At 37.3% G+C, this 18,376-nt stretch overlaps 1 protein-coding gene across 2 annotated transcripts in view; it reads left to right on the top strand.

Moving 5' to 3' along the window:
• The window catches only part of ELP2 (elongator acetyltransferase complex subunit 2), a 44,640-nt gene that overhangs the window by 1,582 nt on the left and 24,682 nt on the right, over nt 1-18,376 (top strand). The window contains exons 2-11 of one of the 2 annotated variants that reach the window (XM_032602457.1): nt 2,094-2,172; nt 5,120-5,190; nt 8,896-9,052; nt 9,446-9,523; nt 10,940-11,004; nt 11,754-11,820; nt 12,506-12,646; nt 14,125-14,220; nt 15,281-15,381; nt 15,569-15,700. In XM_032602457.1, coding sequence (XP_032458348.1) covers nt 2,094-2,172; nt 5,120-5,190; nt 8,896-9,052; nt 9,446-9,523; nt 10,940-11,004; nt 11,754-11,820; nt 12,506-12,646; nt 14,125-14,220; nt 15,281-15,381; nt 15,569-15,700 — 987 coding nt within the window. The remainder of the gene's footprint in view (nt 1-2,093; nt 2,173-5,119; nt 5,191-8,895; nt 9,053-9,445; nt 9,524-10,939; nt 11,005-11,753; nt 11,821-12,505; nt 12,647-14,124; nt 14,221-15,280; nt 15,382-15,568; nt 15,701-18,376) is intronic. The other variant, XM_032602458.1, reaches the window with a different exon arrangement.

The following is an 18,376-nucleotide window of genomic DNA, read 5'->3' as shown; positions in this document are numbered from 1 at the left end:
CCATTATCAAAAAGTCTACAAACAATAAATGCTGGAGAGGGTGTGGAGAAAAGGGAACCCTCCTCCTACAGTGTGTTGGGAGAAATGTAAATTGGTGTAGCCACTATGGAGAACAGTGTAGAGGTTCCTTAAAAACCTAAAAATAGAGTTACTGTATGATCCAGCAATCCCACTCCTGGGCATACATCTGGAAAAGACAAAAACTCTAATTCAAAAAGATATGTGCACCCCATTGTTCATAGCAGTGCTGTTTACAGTAGCCAAGACATGGAAGCAATGTAAGTTTCCATCAACAGCTGAATGGATAAAGATATGGTATATATATATACAATGGAATATTACTCAGCCATAAAAAAGAATGAGGTAATGCCATTTGCAGCAACATGGATGGACCTAGAGATTATCATACTAAGTGAAGTAAATCAAAGAAAAATACCGTATGGTATTGCTTATGGGTGGAATCTAAATAATGATACAAATGAACTTATTTACAAAACAGAAATAGACTCACAGACATAGAAAACAAACTTATGTTACCAAAGGGGAAGGGGGGGAGGGATAAATTAGGAGTTTGGGATTAACAGATACACACTGCTATATATAAAATAGATAAACAACAAGGACATACTGTATAGCACAGGGAACTATATTCAATATCTTGTAATAACCTACAATGGAAGAGAATCTGAAAATGAATACATATATATATGACTGAATCACTTTGTTGTACTGAAATGTAGCTGAAATGTTGTAAATCAAGTATACTTCAATTAAAAAAAATTCCGTCATCCTCATATCCGTTGCAGATTTGAACTTATAAATGAAATAATTGTATTCATTTTTATCTTGCGCTTGCTCATCTCCTCCCAGTTTTTGTTTTGTTATTACCATGCACTGTTAACTGGCAAGATAAAGCATTTAAAACCAAGGGTAAACTTTATAATGGCTATTAACCAAGGCTTTGGAAGCCTGTCTTTCTGCAGCTGTTTAATGGGTTTGTGCCCCATGCCCTCTATCACATTTTTATTTTTAATGATAATCTGCTGGCCATGTTAGGGGATTTTAACATCAAAAAAAAGTATATGGAGCCTAAAAAGTACTTGTTTTGTTTTGTTAAATATTTGTTAGCTGGGTATTTAATGAAATATGAGAATAAGAACACGTCAGATGCTAAAGTAAAGTTTTGGGGGTGATGTTCATTCAGCAAACTTTTGAAGACCCTTTATGGGCTAACCTTGAACTGAGTGGTGATGACACAAAGATAATGGGTAATAACTCCTGTCCATCAAGGAATTCTGATTCTAGTGAGAAAGACAATGAAATGCTTTAAATTGTTTCCTAACTTCAACCCATATGTGAAATATGTTAGTTTATGCACATTTACCCCTGTAAACCTTTTTCTCAGCCATGAGAATTCCTGTTGACATACAAGTAGGTATCAAGCCAGTGCTCTAGGCAATCAATAGAGAAAGGGCCTATAAAGTGGAGGGCTCAGTAGGAATAGAGTCTTCAGCAGTGGGGGAAGAAAAGCCCAAGTGTGGAGTGACATTGGTGAAAGCAGCAATCTGAGGGTCTGCAGGGAACCTGGCTGTAGGCCCTGAAGGGATCTGATGTTTGAGGACCTTAGTAGTTGTGGCCTGGTGACCTTGGGTCATTAAGGCTGAAGAACCCAACACCAGATCAGCCAAGGCATACAAAGTGAGCCACGAATTTGTATCCATTAATCACGAATTCCTCTCTTGAAGGGTTTTTTTGTCAACCAAATTCTCAAATTGGTGCAGGCATGGTAGAAGTAGGCCCTAAGATATGTGGGAACAAGGTCCTTATCTGGTCTGGGATTTCAAGACAGGCTTCCCAGACAAGAAGAGGACAGAGGTGAGTGAATGTGGAGTGGGGAGAAAGGCAGGAATGAATTAAAAAGTGAATGGATGATTTAAGCCATGGTTAATAGTTCATAAAGGAAGGTGATTCTGTTTGAAGTAATACTGAACTTTTTGTTAGCATCAAAAACACTGAAATCTGATTTTTATTAATTCATTAATTCCTCTGTAGGATAAATTCTAATTTACTAACAAGTGTTTTCTTCTCTAAAGAAAAGTGTTGTTATTACCAACCTGAATGGTCACACTGCTCGAGTCAACTGCATACAGTGGATTTGTAAACAGGATGGTTGTAAGTATTAATCTGACTTTTCTTAATTTAGCATTAGCTTATCTGATATTATGCAATTAGAAAATAGAAGAAAAATGGTATGCCCAGTGAACTATCTGACCTGTACTTTTATTTGTAGCAATTGAAGCATGGATAACACAGCGGTGCTTAGGATGAAGGTAGAGGCAGCCCATTACTGAGGCAAGACCCCACCATTGCTTTTGATCCAAAGCCTGTAATCAGGGCCTGTGTTGAGGCCCAGGTTGGGATTCAAAAGATTTGGCTTGTTAGGTCTCTTTCTACCACAAACAAACTATTGTTTTTTTAGGCAGGGCATTGCATCTCTCTTGACCCCAGTTTCATCTTAGTAACATATGAAAAGTAAATGTTTGGACTGAATCAGGGGACCCTGAGTGATTCTTGACACCTGTGAGGTCAAAATTATTTTCGGAATAATAATAAGTTATTCCTAGTTTTCATTCTCATTCCGTCACAAGTATGCAGTGCCATTTTCCAGTGGCTGCATGGTGTGGGATATTGCAACAGATTAAATGCAGAAGCAGATATGAAAATCCAGCTGTATTCTAATAAAGTCAGACGTTAAAGAGATTTGCTGAAATATAAAACAGTGCCTTTCTTCTTATTAATTTTTTGTTTTGGAAAATACAAGGTTCCCCCCATAAAAATGTTATTTATGTTAATGGGGTTCATTGTTATTTTTAAGTAAACTAATAAACAAGTATTTTTCATATTTCTCAGTTTTAATTTCTAATGTGGTTAATATTGGTACATATAGCCTATATAAATAAAAGGTCTTTGGGGTCCTGAAAAAATTTTAAGAGTATAAAGGAATCCTGATATCAAAAAGTCTGAGAATTGCTGGACTAGATTATCTCCAGGTCTCTTCCATCTCTAAGATTCCATAGCTCCAGAATTTTTAATTAAGAATGCTTTAAGGTGGGCTTCTAAAATCCTATGGAATTTCCTCAGATGTCTTAAATATACCTCCAGTAGTATTCTTATGGATTCTCAATTACTTTTATTTATTATTCTGTTTATTAAATATGTATTGAGAGCATTCTGAGCTAGGCACAAATGCAGAATTTCCTGAATTAGTGCGACTTGGCTATGATTTTTATCTGTGACATTAAAAAAATGTTTAATAAACTACTTACCTCAGTTGGTGATGCAGGATTAGTCGCAGTAGGTCAGTAAAAACCATTAAATCTTAGAAAGAGTGGCTGTTAGTGCAGATACTAAAACACAATTGTAATTATATTAACTGCCACCAAATGACATCAAAGACTACTTGAATCTCAGTATAGGGATTTGTTATAAAATATTAATTTCGGCTTGTATGTTTTATTTTCCCTTTAAAAGTGAGGTTACATAAAACGAACTGCTTGTGTATCACTGTAATCTCTATTATGATTGATTTTCTCAGATTTGGCTCCACTGTCAGATAACTCATGTATTCTTTCTAACCCAGGTATCAGTGACATATAAAATTCTAATAATACCATTTCATATTTTTAAAGTGTCTGATTTTTAACACATTACCTTCATGTACCTTATAGTAATTATCAAAACCACGTAGTTAGGTAAATGGCTTAATTTCTGTGACACATGAAGAAATTAAAGTCCAAGATCACAGCTGGCTGGCAGCAGGGTTAGGACGTGAACCTGGGACTTTTGAGTATAAATGTAATGTTCTTTAGACAGTCCCCCAGCTTCTTAACCTAACTATCTAGACATAAGCCAGAAGAAATAAATGGATGCAAAATCCAAAACAAAATTATGTTAGATTATTTCCCCCTTTTTTGGTTCTTACTCCCTTTTTCTTCTGTCTTCAACAAAAAGTTGTAAATGTTTAAAAGAGGTATTTTGAAATGTGATCTCAAAAATATGTCATGTACTACTTGATAGCAGCAGCTGACTGTAATGTCTCATGTGTTATTTCTGCCAAAAGTGTTTAGCCTGAATCTTATGAGGAAACAACCAGGCATATCCAGATTGAGGGACATTCTGCAAAACAACTGGCCTGGACTCTCATTGTCACAAAAAAGGAAGGAACTGGGAAACTATTCAAGATTAAAGGAGACTAAAAAGATGTGACAACCAAATGCGCAATGTGTGGTCCTTAGATTCTAACTTAAAAAAAAGTTATAAAAGACATTACTGGGACAATTTGGGGAAATTTTAAGATGGATTATGTATTACATAACAATACTGTATCAGTGTTAAAATTGTTGAATGTGATAATAGTATTGTGGTAATGCAGGAGAATGTTCCAGTTCTTAGGAAAAATGGTAAAATATTTAAGGATCAGAGGTCATCATGTCTCCAACTTATTTTTGTTTGTTTGTTTGTAAATTTATTTATTTTTGGCTGCGTTGGGTCTTGGTTGCTGCACGCGGGCTTCTTCTAGTTGTGGCGAGCAGGGGCTACTCTTTGTTGCGGTGCATGGGCTTCTCATCGTGGTGGCTTCTCTTGTTGTGGAGCATGGGCTCCAGGTGTGCGGGCTTCAGTAGCTGTGGCAGGCAGGCTTCAGTAGTTGTGGCACACAGGCTCAGTAGCTGTGGCATGTGGGCTCAGTAGTTGTGGCTCGCAGGCTCTAGAGCACAAGTTCAGTAGATGTGGCGCACCGGCTTAGTTGCTCCGCGGCATGTGGGATCTTCCTGGACCAGGACTCGAACCCACATCCCCCCGCATTGGCAGGCAGATTCATAACCACTGCGCCACCAAGGGAAGTCCCTCCAACTTATTTTTAAATCGTTTGTCAAAAACAAAAAAGGGTGTGTGTGTGTACATAGAGCAAGATAATTGAGCAAATATGGCAAAATCTAAACAGTTGGTGAAGCTAGGTAAAGGTATATGAGTTTTCTTTTATCTTTTCTATAGCTTTGAAATTTTTCAAAATAGCTGGAAAAGAATTAAAATGTTTACTGAGGTATGATTTTTTTTTCAGCTCCTTCTACTGAATTAGTTTCTGGAGGATCTGATAATCAAGTGATTCACTGGGAAATAGAGAATAATCAGGTGGGTAGACATGTTTATGGTTATAAGAAATGACTGTTATATCTACTTTTATTTTCAGTCTTTTCCCTCATTTCTACTGTGTTCTTCCTTTATGAAGTTTCCTCATTCTTGCTTGTCAGTAATCCAGATCCTGTATATTCCATACTTCACAGGTCTTGTACCCTTCCCTGTAATCTGCTTCTGTATTCATATGCTGTCAGTCATTTCTGTGAATTTCTCGTCATTTGGAATAATTTTCAGACTGCTCTTACAGGGTATGTTTGTCTTGTTTTCATTGGTAGCAAAAATTAATACTGCCCTGTGCATAGGACAGCAGTTATCACGTGGATATAGATTTACATAATTCTGAGTGATGTTATAATATGCAATACTGGGTGTGTATGGACCTCTACTGATAGACATTTAGGTTGTTTCTAGTCACAAGCAAAGATTAAAAATGTAAAGTTAGTGCATCATATATTTGAACATCTGCCATGCGGAAGGTATAGTAGATGAGGCAGAATGCTATTCATGAATCGTGTACATAGTTTTGAAGGCAAAATGCACTTGAATAACTGAAGTACAAAGGTGGCTCTGGGTGGGTGATTTCACTTGCTGTACCACAACCATGCTGCCGTGGAAGTTCACTAGAGATTTACGAGGCGGCCTTTCGGTTAGGTCTGATAGTGTGAGATGATTTCCTTAGGAAACATTTAAGTGGTGAGGGTTCCAGGTAGGGAAAATATATGAATCAAAGTGCAGGTAAGAAAGGAGACCATTTGCTCAGAAGTATCCAGTGTTAGCCAAACCCTAAGATGTTTTAAGGGCAGGGCTTTCCAGAGCTTGTTCAGAGAATTATTCATCTCTCAGTTATTGATTGTGGCCAGTCAAGTTTGGGAAACAATGCATATCATATACTTCTCTTAGAGAATCACAATGCCTGTGAGCATAGTGAAGACTCTGAAAAGTTCTGATATGGAAAAACCTGCTTATCTTTGTTTAACTAATATTTCCTAAACTTACTTCAAGTCTGATTTTTTTTTTTCCTTCAGATCTTTTAGTATCCCTTGTAACTTTGAGGAACATAGTTTTGGAAATGTTTCCAGATAACACTTATAGGCTGTAATATTAGAGAAGTAGAGAAGGAGAAGATCTCGTGAGAATTTGAATACTTGCTTCAAGAGTTTGTTTTTTATTGGCAGGCATTTGGAAGTCATTGAGGATTTCTAACCAGTGGAGTTATGAATACCAAAGAAGATGAAAGACAGGAGTGTGCCAAATTAGGATAGGAAAAAAATATGAAGGAAGAGATATGGGATATAGTTTTGAAGGAAAATGATTTTGGCATTGACTAGATAGTTGTCGAAGGAGTAGGGAGCTATTGGGTAGAGGAGTGAGAAATCAAAGAGTGGGATTCTGGCTCAGGGCTCTGGAAGAAAGATACTTCTACAAAGCAAAATAGGCAAGTTAGAGGGAAGATGTGGAATTCAGTTGTTAACATGTTACTTGTATTGCCAGCCAGAGACAGGGGGCAGGTGTGGAGGAGGGGATTGTGGGGTCACTTAGACTTGAATGAGAGTTCTAATGGTTGTGTAGCAAAGCAGCTCCTGTTTGGATTTACCTTGGCAGAGGAATCCAGAGAGAGCCATTTGAGCACTCATTTTTGAGACCTTGAGTTGAGATTTGCAAGACTCTTTCCTCAGTGCTGCCCTACGCTTCTGTCAGTAGAGAGGATTGCAGGCTGAGTATCTGATGGCAGACAGCGAACTTAGAGGCGGACGGGAAAGTAGAATGTGAGGCCAAACAGGGAGGAGGATGAAGGGCATAAAAGAGGGATGAAGGGAATAAGAGGATTTGGGGGAAGAAGTCACATATTATAACCTTAGAGGCTTAAAGCTTCCTTCTGGTATGCATTTCCATGCACACAGGTGTACACTACATCTTGACTTCTGATAAAAGGAAATAATTCTAAGCTGGTATAATGAGAGATTTGAGTCTCTGAACAGTGGGCATCGTTTTTTTAAAAGCTGGTGAACTTGAGAGATTTGTTTTGTTTGAGCTTTTAAGATTCTCTAATGGTTGAAATATAACCCTGCTTAAAAGATGTGAAGTGACATAGAAAACAAACTGATGGTTACTAAAGGGGAAAGGGGGTGGGAGTGGGGCTAAATTAGGAGTTTGGGATTAGCAGATACAAACTACTATATATAAAATAGATAAACAACAACGTCCTACTGCATAGCGCGGGGAACTATATTCAATATCCTGTAATAAACCATAATGAAAAAGAATACGTGTGTGTGTGTGTGTGTGTGTGTGTATATATATATATATATATAACTACACCATAAACTAACACGATGCAACATTGTAAATCAACTATACTTCAATTTTTAAAAAAATAAATAAAATAGAAAAAAAAGATGTGAAGTGAGTTTTTCCATAGATTTAATGTTTCAGGGGGTAATGATACAGACTCATGTAAAGTTTAAATACAGAAAAATAGGAAGAAGGAAAAAGATACAAAATTTCAGCAGTTAACATTCTAATGAACATTGTTCCAGATCTCTGGTTATGTGTGTATAATTATACATGAAAGTGACTTTATTGTACTTGAGTTTTAAAAAGTGTTGTTTTCAGAGAAGCCAAAGGTTAATTACAGGAAGTTAGTGTATAGACCCCCTTATATGTAACTATCAATTACCTTCTTGAGTGGCAGAATTCTGCTTAACTAATTGGGAAAATAATTGAGACATTTAAGAGACACCTCTGTTTCAGCAGACAACAGTTTACAAAAGGTACCTCTCAAAGGAAGTGGTAGAATCTCACATATTTGGAACTCTAAAAAAGTAGATCCAAAATAGAAATGATGCTGCAGGGAATAATCTTGCATGGCAAGCTAGAAGACTTGATAAACAGATGGGATTTCCCAGTTCTTTTTGTCATTTTTCCATTTTGTAACTCTGATTGATACAGGTAAGTATTATGAGTGGATGCTAAGCATACTTGGTAAAAGTTTGATGGAAAATAGGGTATTTACTCAGTCCCAAAGTATAATCTCACATATTACCACCAAAAATAAAATTAATTTCACAGTGAAAAAGCATGGCAGATACTACCTCTACTAAAATATCTGGGTTAATTTTACTAAAAGTGAGACAAAATGACATTGTGTGCCTCCTGATGTGATGCACTTATGTAGTGGTGACATCAAAATGTACACCCTGAGTCTGTTCATGAGGAAATATCAGACTAATACAAGAGGAGGGACAGTCTACAAAGCTGGCCTATATTCTTCAAAAATGTCAAAGTCATGCATGTCGTTCCATGGTAATAAGCATGCATTATCCTTTTTGTTGGCTTAGAATATGTCTACAATTATTTAATCAGTTTCCTATTAATACTTATAGGTTGATTGAAGTTTTCCTAAAGGGTGTGTGATGAATGTCCTTCTGCATTTGTCTTTTATTACTTGTTAAACTAGTACTGCTCTCTCAGAGTAGATTCTCAGATGTGAGATTGCTGTGTCAAAGGGTGTGCACATTTTGTGTATAGTTAATATGATCAGGCAGGATTCTCAAACGTTTACATTCTTCTCAGTTGAGAGGACTTACTTCTGGATCAGGCATTTTAACAGTACCTTTAATCCTCTGATTCTAGTTAAATACAGGTGAAACTGATAATTCCTTTTTTATCATAATGCTTTTGTTATTCTTTGTGATTCAGCTTTTAAAAGCAGTCCACCTCCATGGTCATGAAGGACCTGTTTATGCAGTGCATGCTGTTTACCAGAGGAGGGCATCGGATGTTGCATTACATACACTGATAGTGTCTGCAGCTTCTGATTCTACTATTCGAGTCTGGTCTAAACAGGGTTCTGAAGGTAAGTTTAGAGACATTGTGATCCAAACAAATGAAATTAAGTAATTTAATGATCATATGAAGGACAACTTAGAAGAGCATTCATGTAATTTTTCAGTCTTTCAAGCTGTTTTAAAAATATTAGAATTCTAATCTACACGTTTGTTTCTGTTGCACTTTTCCATAATTCCTCTTTACCAAACTGTTTGATAATGTAAATTCCTTCAAAGTCTTTTCATATGTCTTTTTGTTCTCTGTAACCTTGTTAGAAATTGGCCATTTAAATTCCCATCATCCCTGGGGGCTCAGGACTGACTTCTCTCATCTCCCTGCTGACACCTGATGATGCTTCCCAGCCTCTAAGGTTGGATACACTCAGAGTTAGTTGTTCGTGATGTGTTTTATTATTTCTTAGTGACATGCCTTCAGACCTTGGACTTTGGAAATGGATTCACTCTGGCTCTCTGCTTGTCTTTTTTGCCTAATACTGATGGTGAGTATCCTGCTAAGTGTATATTGAAAGAGGAATGTATTTTTATATCCGCATACAACCAGAACCTAAAAAACATACTGGATCTCAATTTTGTGTCTAAATGTTTTCAGGAAACAAGTTGAGACATGGATAACATACTTTTGTTCTCAGTATTCAAATGACCTGTGTATAAAACATAAGGTCAAAGGGGGTTAAGGGGGGTGGCTATTAGAAACTTTAGTAGCAGTTAAAAATTTAAGTGACTCAATATGTACTCAAGATTGGTACTGCTATTTATCAAATATACTGTCGATGTATATAGATGTAATTTGGGAAAATTACCTAGCTCTATAGAAGGTGAAGGTCTGGGATAAGTTGAGAAAAGTACTGAACATGGGTCATATGAGTGTTTCTCTTAAGGTGGCAGCCCCTGCACCTGCATAATGACAGCATCTTTCATAATGACAGCACCCTGCGTAATGACAGCATCCTGTGTAATGACAGGTTGCCTAAGACCACTTAAAATCTCCAAAGAAAAAATTCCCCTTTTGCTGTGAAACCCATCTGTACCTGTCTTTGATTATCCTCCACAAAGATGATGGCCAATGCAAGTCAGACAGTCTTGTGCCTCCTCAGTTACCTGGAGGACAGACCTGGTGGGGAGAGGCCAGGCCTGGAAGCCTCCAGGCTCTTTTGCCCTTTGCAGCAGGAGCTGCGACTCTGTGGTCTCACGTGACGTTCCACTTTGTGCGAGGGCTCCCCAGGAGGAGGAACTACGCACATTCTGGTTTCATTACATAGAATTTGATTTCTTTGCATCCACGTTGAGGCCAAGTGACTGGAGTTTTTGGCTTTTTTTTTTTTTTACGTTGGTTTAAAGAAAATAATTTTACAGTCACACCTTTCATAACTTTTTATCCACATAGTTAATTATATGCTCTTCTACTTTGTTCTTTAATTACTTCATGGATTTTGTTTTACTATCAAATTCTCAAAATGTAGGGTCCTCAAAGTAACAAACATACCCTTAAATCTTTGTGCAGTAGCCCTGATGCTGGGCTCATAGTAGCTCTCCCGGAAATTGTATTATTCACTTGGGCTAACAACGTTTCCTGTTAGTCTTCTGGCTGACATAGTTAAATGCTCGCAGCTTGCTCTCGAGCTTCTCTTTTTACTGCTCCTTCTATCGTAAATAACACAGAATAAAGGAAAGGATTCTCAGTTAATAGTCATTCTTTGCCGAGTAACCATTTAATGGAACATTCTAGAATATTCATTTTATTCCTAAAGATGTTTATTGAGCACTTTCAATTTATTTGTTCAGTGGTGTGGGAAGCAGGAGTCAGGATTCTTTACCTAGAGCTTAGAATCCAGCATAGGTGATGGTCATAACATACGATGGAATACTTACGGCAATGCCTCTTTTCCCCTCACCAGTACCAATATTAGCATGTGGCGATGATGACTGCAAAATTCACTTATTTGTTCAACAGAATGATCAGGTAATTAATGATGTTTCTTAAGAGGCTAGAATTACGTTCTGCTTAATTACATATCTTAATACAGATTATTTCTAGATTATAGGATTTTGGGGATGTTCCAATCTAAACAATCCAATAGGAGAATCTTTTCTGGCAGTCTTCCATTAAACAGTTTTGCACTCTTTGAACACCAGGTATACTGCTGCTGCTTTGGCTACCAGGTCCGTTGGGGGAAGCAGGTCGTTAGGTGGGGAAGAAGAGAAGGAAGATGCTGTAGTAGTGTTTTGTCTTCCCAAGCAGTGGTTATTTGTCCTTCTGAGCTTTACCTATTCTTTGAGTGGTTAAACTAGAGGGAAGTTTCAGAAAGAGGGTTGGTTAACTCTAGGCTCGTTTAGTTAATAACAGAGGTATTTGTTTCTTTGTATTTTTTTTTCTTTGTATTTTATAAGAAAGTTAAAAATGACTGTGAATGTTCAACCACCCAGCTTTTTTCTATATTGTGTCCACAGCATATGTCATTTTACCTTCTGAATGTTTAGTGTATTTGAGAACTACAGATATTATCTCCTCAGGATTGCTCAGTTAAATTTGGATGATTATGAGATTTTTCATTCCCAAATGAGAGCTCTATCTGAAGTCTGATCAGATAGTGTTGCCAGTAAAAAAAAAAAGCAATGCAGTCAGACTGGCTGGGACCAAATTAAGTCACTGATATACATGAAAATATTAAATTCTTACATCAAGTCCTATGATTTTTGTTATCTTACTAGTTTCAGAAAGTGCTTTTTCTATCTGGACATGAGGATTGGATAAGAGGCGTGGAATGGGCAGCCTTTGGTTAGTATGAAATTTTGCTAAAGTACATATAATGGGGACAAGTATGTGTAATTTCAAAGCAGTGTCTTTTTTATTTATTTATTTGGTGGTGCCGGGTCTTAGTTGCAGCAGGCGGGCTCCTTAGTTGTGGCTTGTCGGCTCCTTAGTTGTGGCTTGTCGGCTCCTTAGTTGCGGCATGCATGTGGGATCTAGTGCCCTGAGAAGGGATTGAACCCGGGCCCCCTGCATTGGGAGTGTGGAGTCTTAACTACTGCACCACCAGGGAAGTCCCCCGTGTATGTTTTAATTAAAAATTTTCTTTGTATGTAACATTTTCCTATTGGCCCGATTAGAAAAGAGGATACTTATCCCTTGTATTAACTATTAGTTGGGTTGGTAGAGGATGAAGCAAGTTGATATTTATAAGAGGACACTAGTTGTTAATACATGCAGACATTCTTGAGAAGTTCTTTTTAGAAATTAATAGATTGTATAGGAATACCACATATTATAACCATTTATTAGCATTGTCTATATTTGTCAGTGTTATTGAAAATGAATATAGGTCAAATGAATGAAGGATAAGGAAGCAAAGTCTAATTTTTTCAGGAAATCTAGAAATGTGTATATTGTAGAAGAAAAACTCTTATACTTAAATTTAAGAATAGAATGTTTTAAAAGTAATAAAATTTGTTTTTTTAATTAGGTAGAGATCTTTTCCTAGCAAGCTGTTCACAAGATTGCCTGATACGCATATGGAGGCTGTATATAAAATCGACATTTTTAGAAACTCAGGAAGATGATAATATAAGACTGAAAGAAAATACTTTTACTATAGAAAGTGAAAGTGAGTAATAATGAAAATATTTGATTTAACAATACTCAGGTTTCCTAGCTGATTTACTTATGTTTCACTACACACATATGTGAAGGTTAGGTTTTGTTTTTTTTTTGTGGTACGCAGGCCTCTGTTGTGGCCTTTCCCGTTGCGGAGCACAGGCTCCGGACGCGCAGGCTCAGCGGCAATGTGCTCAACGGGCCCAGCCGCTCCGCGGCTATGTGAGATCTTCCCAGACCAGAGCACGAACCCGTGTCCCCTGCATAGGCAGGCGGACTCTCAACCACTGCGCCACCAGGGAAGCCCGAAGGTTAGGTTTTCAGAAGTATCAGATCCCTAGCTGAAACTGATAGATGCATTTTTCCTTTTTTATTTTTATGTGAGGGTAAGTCATTTTTCATATATGAAACTTATTTTCTTTCTAAACCATGTTAGTGAGATTTTTTTAAATTGCTGAAAATAATGTTATTTTCTCAATAAATTAGTTTGTAAAATATTACTTAATTTGCAGTTTTAGCATAGGAAGATCTAAAGGGTTAATGTGAATTATTCATACCTTTTTTGGAGGATATTCATCAGAGACAACTAAATCCCTATATTTGAGTAGTATATATAATTCTGATTTTCTTACTGTCTGGCATCAGAACAATAATCCTCCATGGTAGATCCTGTTGGAATGTTGATTTGAAGGAGATATTTTTGGATGTGTATCTAAATTATAAAATAAGTCCTCAGTAAACATTTCATCCAGGAATATTCTTCTTTGTCATTACTCTTCTTGGTTGTAAAGCCCATTGGAGTTGAGATTTGGTAACAGATTTCTGGAGAGAACCAAGAAATACTATAACCAGCATATTGTGAGTAGCTATTTGCAAATACGAACATTTTTGTGATATTTTCATTAATTATTTTGTTTGAAAGGTCACAGTACTGATTTGACTTCCTTTATTTCTGCATTTATCTCAGGTTTTTTTTTTTAATGGTACTTTAGACTATTACACAAAATGAGTGAGGATAGCAAGGAGGCTGGCATGTCTTTTTTGCTTTTTTTGAGTCTTTTTTGTTTTTTTGGCCGCACTGTGTGGCTTGCAGGATCTTAGCTCCGCAACCAGGAACTGAACCCAGACCCTTGGCAGTGAAAGTGCGGAGTCCCACTGACTGGACCGCCAGGGAATTCCCTGTTTTTGTTTTTTAATTGCAGTGTAAGAGTATCCCTGAAAATTTAAAATAGAACATACTCCTTAATTTTTATTGTGACTAGGTAGTGAAAATGTAAAAAAAATTTATATATCTTTAGAACTTTTTTCTCCTGTAGTTGTGAACAGTGGGTAAAGTTAATGAAATTTAGAATGAATGCTTTTTGTTGAAAACAAATCATGTTCTGTTCTGATTTTTTTTCTTTGGATGTAATTGTACAACCGAGCTGGTTTTGAAAATGTTATTTTTAGAAGAGCTTTGTGGAAAGAATCCTTTTTTTGCTGTTGCAGGTATTAAAATAGCATTTGCAGTTACTCTGGAGACTGTGCTGGCTGGTCATGAAAACTGGGTAAATGCAGTTCATTGGCAGCCTTCATTTTACAAAGGTAGGAAGAAAAACATACACAAAGCTGTCATTTCAGTACAATCTCACAGAATTTTAAGCTGAACAAATGAAGTAGAGGATATTTTTTGAGTGTAATTAGAAATATCAACTATAAGACAGTTTCAGGTTGGCAAAGTGTAATACTGCAGCCCTGTTCTGCTAGACACTCAATTCTATTGAAAATTGTATTTCTAAGGGGGAAAAGTATGCTTCCTGCCATGATGCCATAACTGCCATATGCTTTTTAACTTTTTTCTTTAAAGTTTTTACCTAGTCCTTATGGGATTTAAGAGAAGTTAACTTTCAAGCCAGCTTCACTGGAACCTTTACCCTTGGAAATATAAAGTTGGTAATACCAAGATACATCATTTATGAAAAAGTAAAGACTTCCCACACTTTCTTTTGCCCTTAACTTCTGTTTATGGAGTGACGACTGATGCTGGGGTGTAGAGGTGCGCACGGCAGCAGCCTCATGTTCTTCCCCCAGCCCCTTCCCCAAGACAACAATAGAGAATAGCAATAATTAATGCTCAGGTAACACCATCCAGCTTTTATTATATTATGCCATATTTGCTGCAGTTAAAAAAAGATAAATTAGATATTATAGATACTGGGGAATCCCTGTATAGATTTTCCTGAACCTTTTCCCCTTCATCCTTCCCTTGAGGCTGAATTCAGTGTATATTATTCCCATGCATATTTTTATACTTCTACTGCACATTTATGTAACCATAAACAGTATTGTTTTACAGCTATTAAAACTTGATATCAATATGCCTTTGTCCTCGTACGACCTGTCTTTTTAGCTTAACATGGTTTGGATTCGTGTAACTCTAATTTACTTATTTTCATTGCCGTATAATATTTCATTGTCTAAATATTACCACAACTTGTTTATCTGGTCTTCTACTGATAGACTTTTGTGTTGTTTCCAATGTTTTGCTATTGCAGTGCAACAGTGAATGTTCTTATAGTACCAATGTTGTGTTTTTCTGGTAATCTACAAACAGGATGCTTGTTGATCACCTAAAGGCATTAGTTTTGTTTTGTTTTTTCTTTAGATGGTGTTCTGCAACAGCCAATGAGATTGTTGTCTGCCTCAATGGATAAAACCATGATTCTTTGGGCTCCAGATGAAGAGTCAGGCGTTTGGCTAGAACAGGTAAAATGTGAATACTTAAGGAACAGAAAACTGGGTTTATTAGACAGTAAATCCTAAGTCTGTATTCCTAGAGCTGCAAATATTTGCTCTTTGTGTACGTTAAATAAGTGAGAACATCATCTCTGGAATGAGTGATTTCTGTTGTGAGAAATTGGTTCTGAATTGTTTTCCGTCTATCGTTGAATAGGTTCGAGTAGGAGAAGTAGGTGGCAATACCCTGGGATTTTATGATTGCCAGTTCAGTGAAGATGGCTCCATGATCATTGCTCATGCTTTCCACGGGGCACTGCACCTTTGGAAACAGAATGCCACTAACCCAGTAAGAAAAGTGCTTTTAAATCATTTCTGATTAGATAGAGTGAATCCTACATGAAACCTAGGAAAACAGTGTTGTTTTATGTATAACACTCTACAGAAACACAGTAGAGACATTTAAGTTCAGGTGACATCACTTCTTTATGTAAATTTATTCTGTAGTTATATTAGGTAAGAAACTCATGCTTTTCTAAGAATAAAATTCAGTTGTCCAGCATTGTTGAGATACTGAAATTTGCAGGTAGGTAAACTTACGTAAGGGAAGTTTAAGCTGTATAAATTTTAAGCTCTCCATTAAAGCTATATATGTTTTGTGGTAGGAGTTTTTCCTAAAATGTATAATTTCTTTGCCTTTTTAAAAATTACTTTTCTTTTTTAATTAATTTATTTATTTTTGGTTGTGTTGGGTCTTCGTTGCTGTGCACAGGCTTTCTCTAGTTGCTGTGAGTGGGGGCTACTCTTCGTTGTGGTGCACGGACTTCTCATTGCGGTGGCTTCTGTTGTTGTGGAGCATGGGCTCTAGGCACGCAGGCTTCAGTAGTTATGGCTCGCAGGCTCAGTAGTTGTGGCTCACGGGCTCAAGAGCACAGGCTCAGTAGTGGTGGTGCACGTGCTTAGTTGCTCCGTGGCATGTGGGATCTTCCCGGACCAGAGCTCGAACCCATGTCCCCTGCATTGGCAGGTAGATTCTTAACCACTGCGCCACCAGGGAAGTCCCTCTTTGTCTTCTTAAAAATAACATAATTTGATATTTTCCTGTTGGATAGCTAGGTACTCAATTGATAATTATTGAATGAATGACTGACACAGGGCATTAGAAGCACCTGTTATTTTATGACAGAATATATTAATTCTCTCAGGGGCTCTTGATATGTGTAATTCTAAATAGTCCTCCAAATATTGGGCTCTTCTAGATCTTATAGTTTTTAGTCTCTTCTCAGAGAGGGGTAATCTTCCTCTAATCATTTAGCTGCCTCTCAGCATTATTCCAATCTCTTCTTTCTAATTTGCTTCTGATCTGCTTTTTTGGGTTTGGGGAAATGAGATAGCAGGAAAAGTGGGTAGGAGCACATGGATCTTGGCCCTAGCACTTATTAGCTGTGTTTTTGAGGTCATTACTGAACTTTTGTCTCAGATTCCTCATCAGTAAAATGTGGACAGTAATAGCACCTACTCAGGATTTTTATGATACTAAAATGAATTAATATTGGTATAGTATGAGAAGTAGGGCCTGGTACATACTGGGTACTATATATTTTAAATACATAAATCAAAGAAGTCAGAACATAGAGCAAAATGTGAGTTAGCAGATTTTGAATGTGCATCTAATGGTTTCCCTTACAAAGTAAAAATTCATAGAGCCCCAGTGGTGCAATTGGTTAGTGTGTGGTACTTAAGTACAAATTCATGGATTTGCATGACCTTTAGTTTGTGGGCTTTGTAATAGTTGTGTCAGGTAGGAGGATTTGAATCCTCAGTGTATGGAGTGATTTACTTTTCCCTTGTATCTTCGATTTGGAGTTGATCTTTAAGATTGTTTTTACTGTTAAATGAACCAGGGAACCATTAGCTATGACACTTGTAAATAAGATATTTTTTAGGATAAATGTAATTTTGTTCTTTTTTTTTTTTTTACTGTATTTTTGGCTGTGTTGGGTCTTCGTAGCTGCGTGCGGGCTTTCTCTAGTTGTGGCTCGCGGGGGCTACTCTTCATTGTGGTGTGCAGGCCTTCTCACTGTGGTGGCTTCTCTTGTTGCAGAACATGGGCCCTAGGGCGTGGGCTTCGGTAGTTGTAGCTCGTGGGCTCTAGAGCGCAGGCTCAGTAGTTGTGGTGCACGGGCTTAGTTGCTCCGTGGCATGTGGGATCTTCCTGGACCAGGGTTTGAACCTGTGTCCTCTGCATTGGCAGGCGGATTCCCAACCACTGCACCACCAGGGAAGTCCCTTAATTTTGTTCAGAGCTCCTTTGAGCTGTATTTCAGCTGGTCTTCGGAGGGCCTTCATAGAAAAAAGCATCAGTTAAGTAGGGAGAAACTCAAACCAGAGGACAGAATTTCACTGTACTTTTGCTTGTAGCTTGACTTCATATTTATAATAGTTATTTACCAAGTATTTAGGGTGATTTTTTATAGACTTTTGTTTATTAAAAATTTTTTTTTTGCTTTTTGATGAGGACCGATTTTAAAGTCTTTCATTGAATTTGTTACAATATTGCTTCTGTTTCATGGTTTGGTGTTTTGGCTGAGAGGCATGTGGGATCTTAGCTCCCTGACCGGAGATCAAACCTGCACTACCTGCATTGGAAGGTGAAGTCTTAACCACTGGACCGCCAGGGAAGTCCCTAGACTTTATTTTTTAGAGAAATTTTAGGTTTACAGAAAAACTGAGCAGAAAATGCAGAGCTCCCATTTTCCCCTTCCCGCCCCATATGCACAGCCTCCTCCATTGTCAGCATCCCACACCAGAGTGGAAATTTATTACAATCAGGGGTGATTTCTAAAAACAAACATTGCCCTTTAGGACTGTACCCATAGTCAAAAGTGCTGCACTTCGTTCAGAACTTTTTGGAACCTCCCATTAGTGCTAACTTTAGAATCAATTTTTATGTCACAGAAGAAATTAACAGCATTTCTTTGTTCCAGCCTATTTATGTTTTTGACCAGAAAATAATATAGCTTAG

Source organism: Phocoena sinus, chromosome 14 (genome assembly GCF_008692025.1).
Source record: "Phocoena sinus isolate mPhoSin1 chromosome 14, mPhoSin1.pri, whole genome shotgun sequence".
Taxonomy (NCBI): Eukaryota; Metazoa; Chordata; class Mammalia; order Artiodactyla; family Phocoenidae; genus Phocoena; species Phocoena sinus.
The sequence above is the reverse complement of the archived record's forward strand: the minus strand, read 5'-3'. Positions and strand labels throughout refer to the sequence as shown.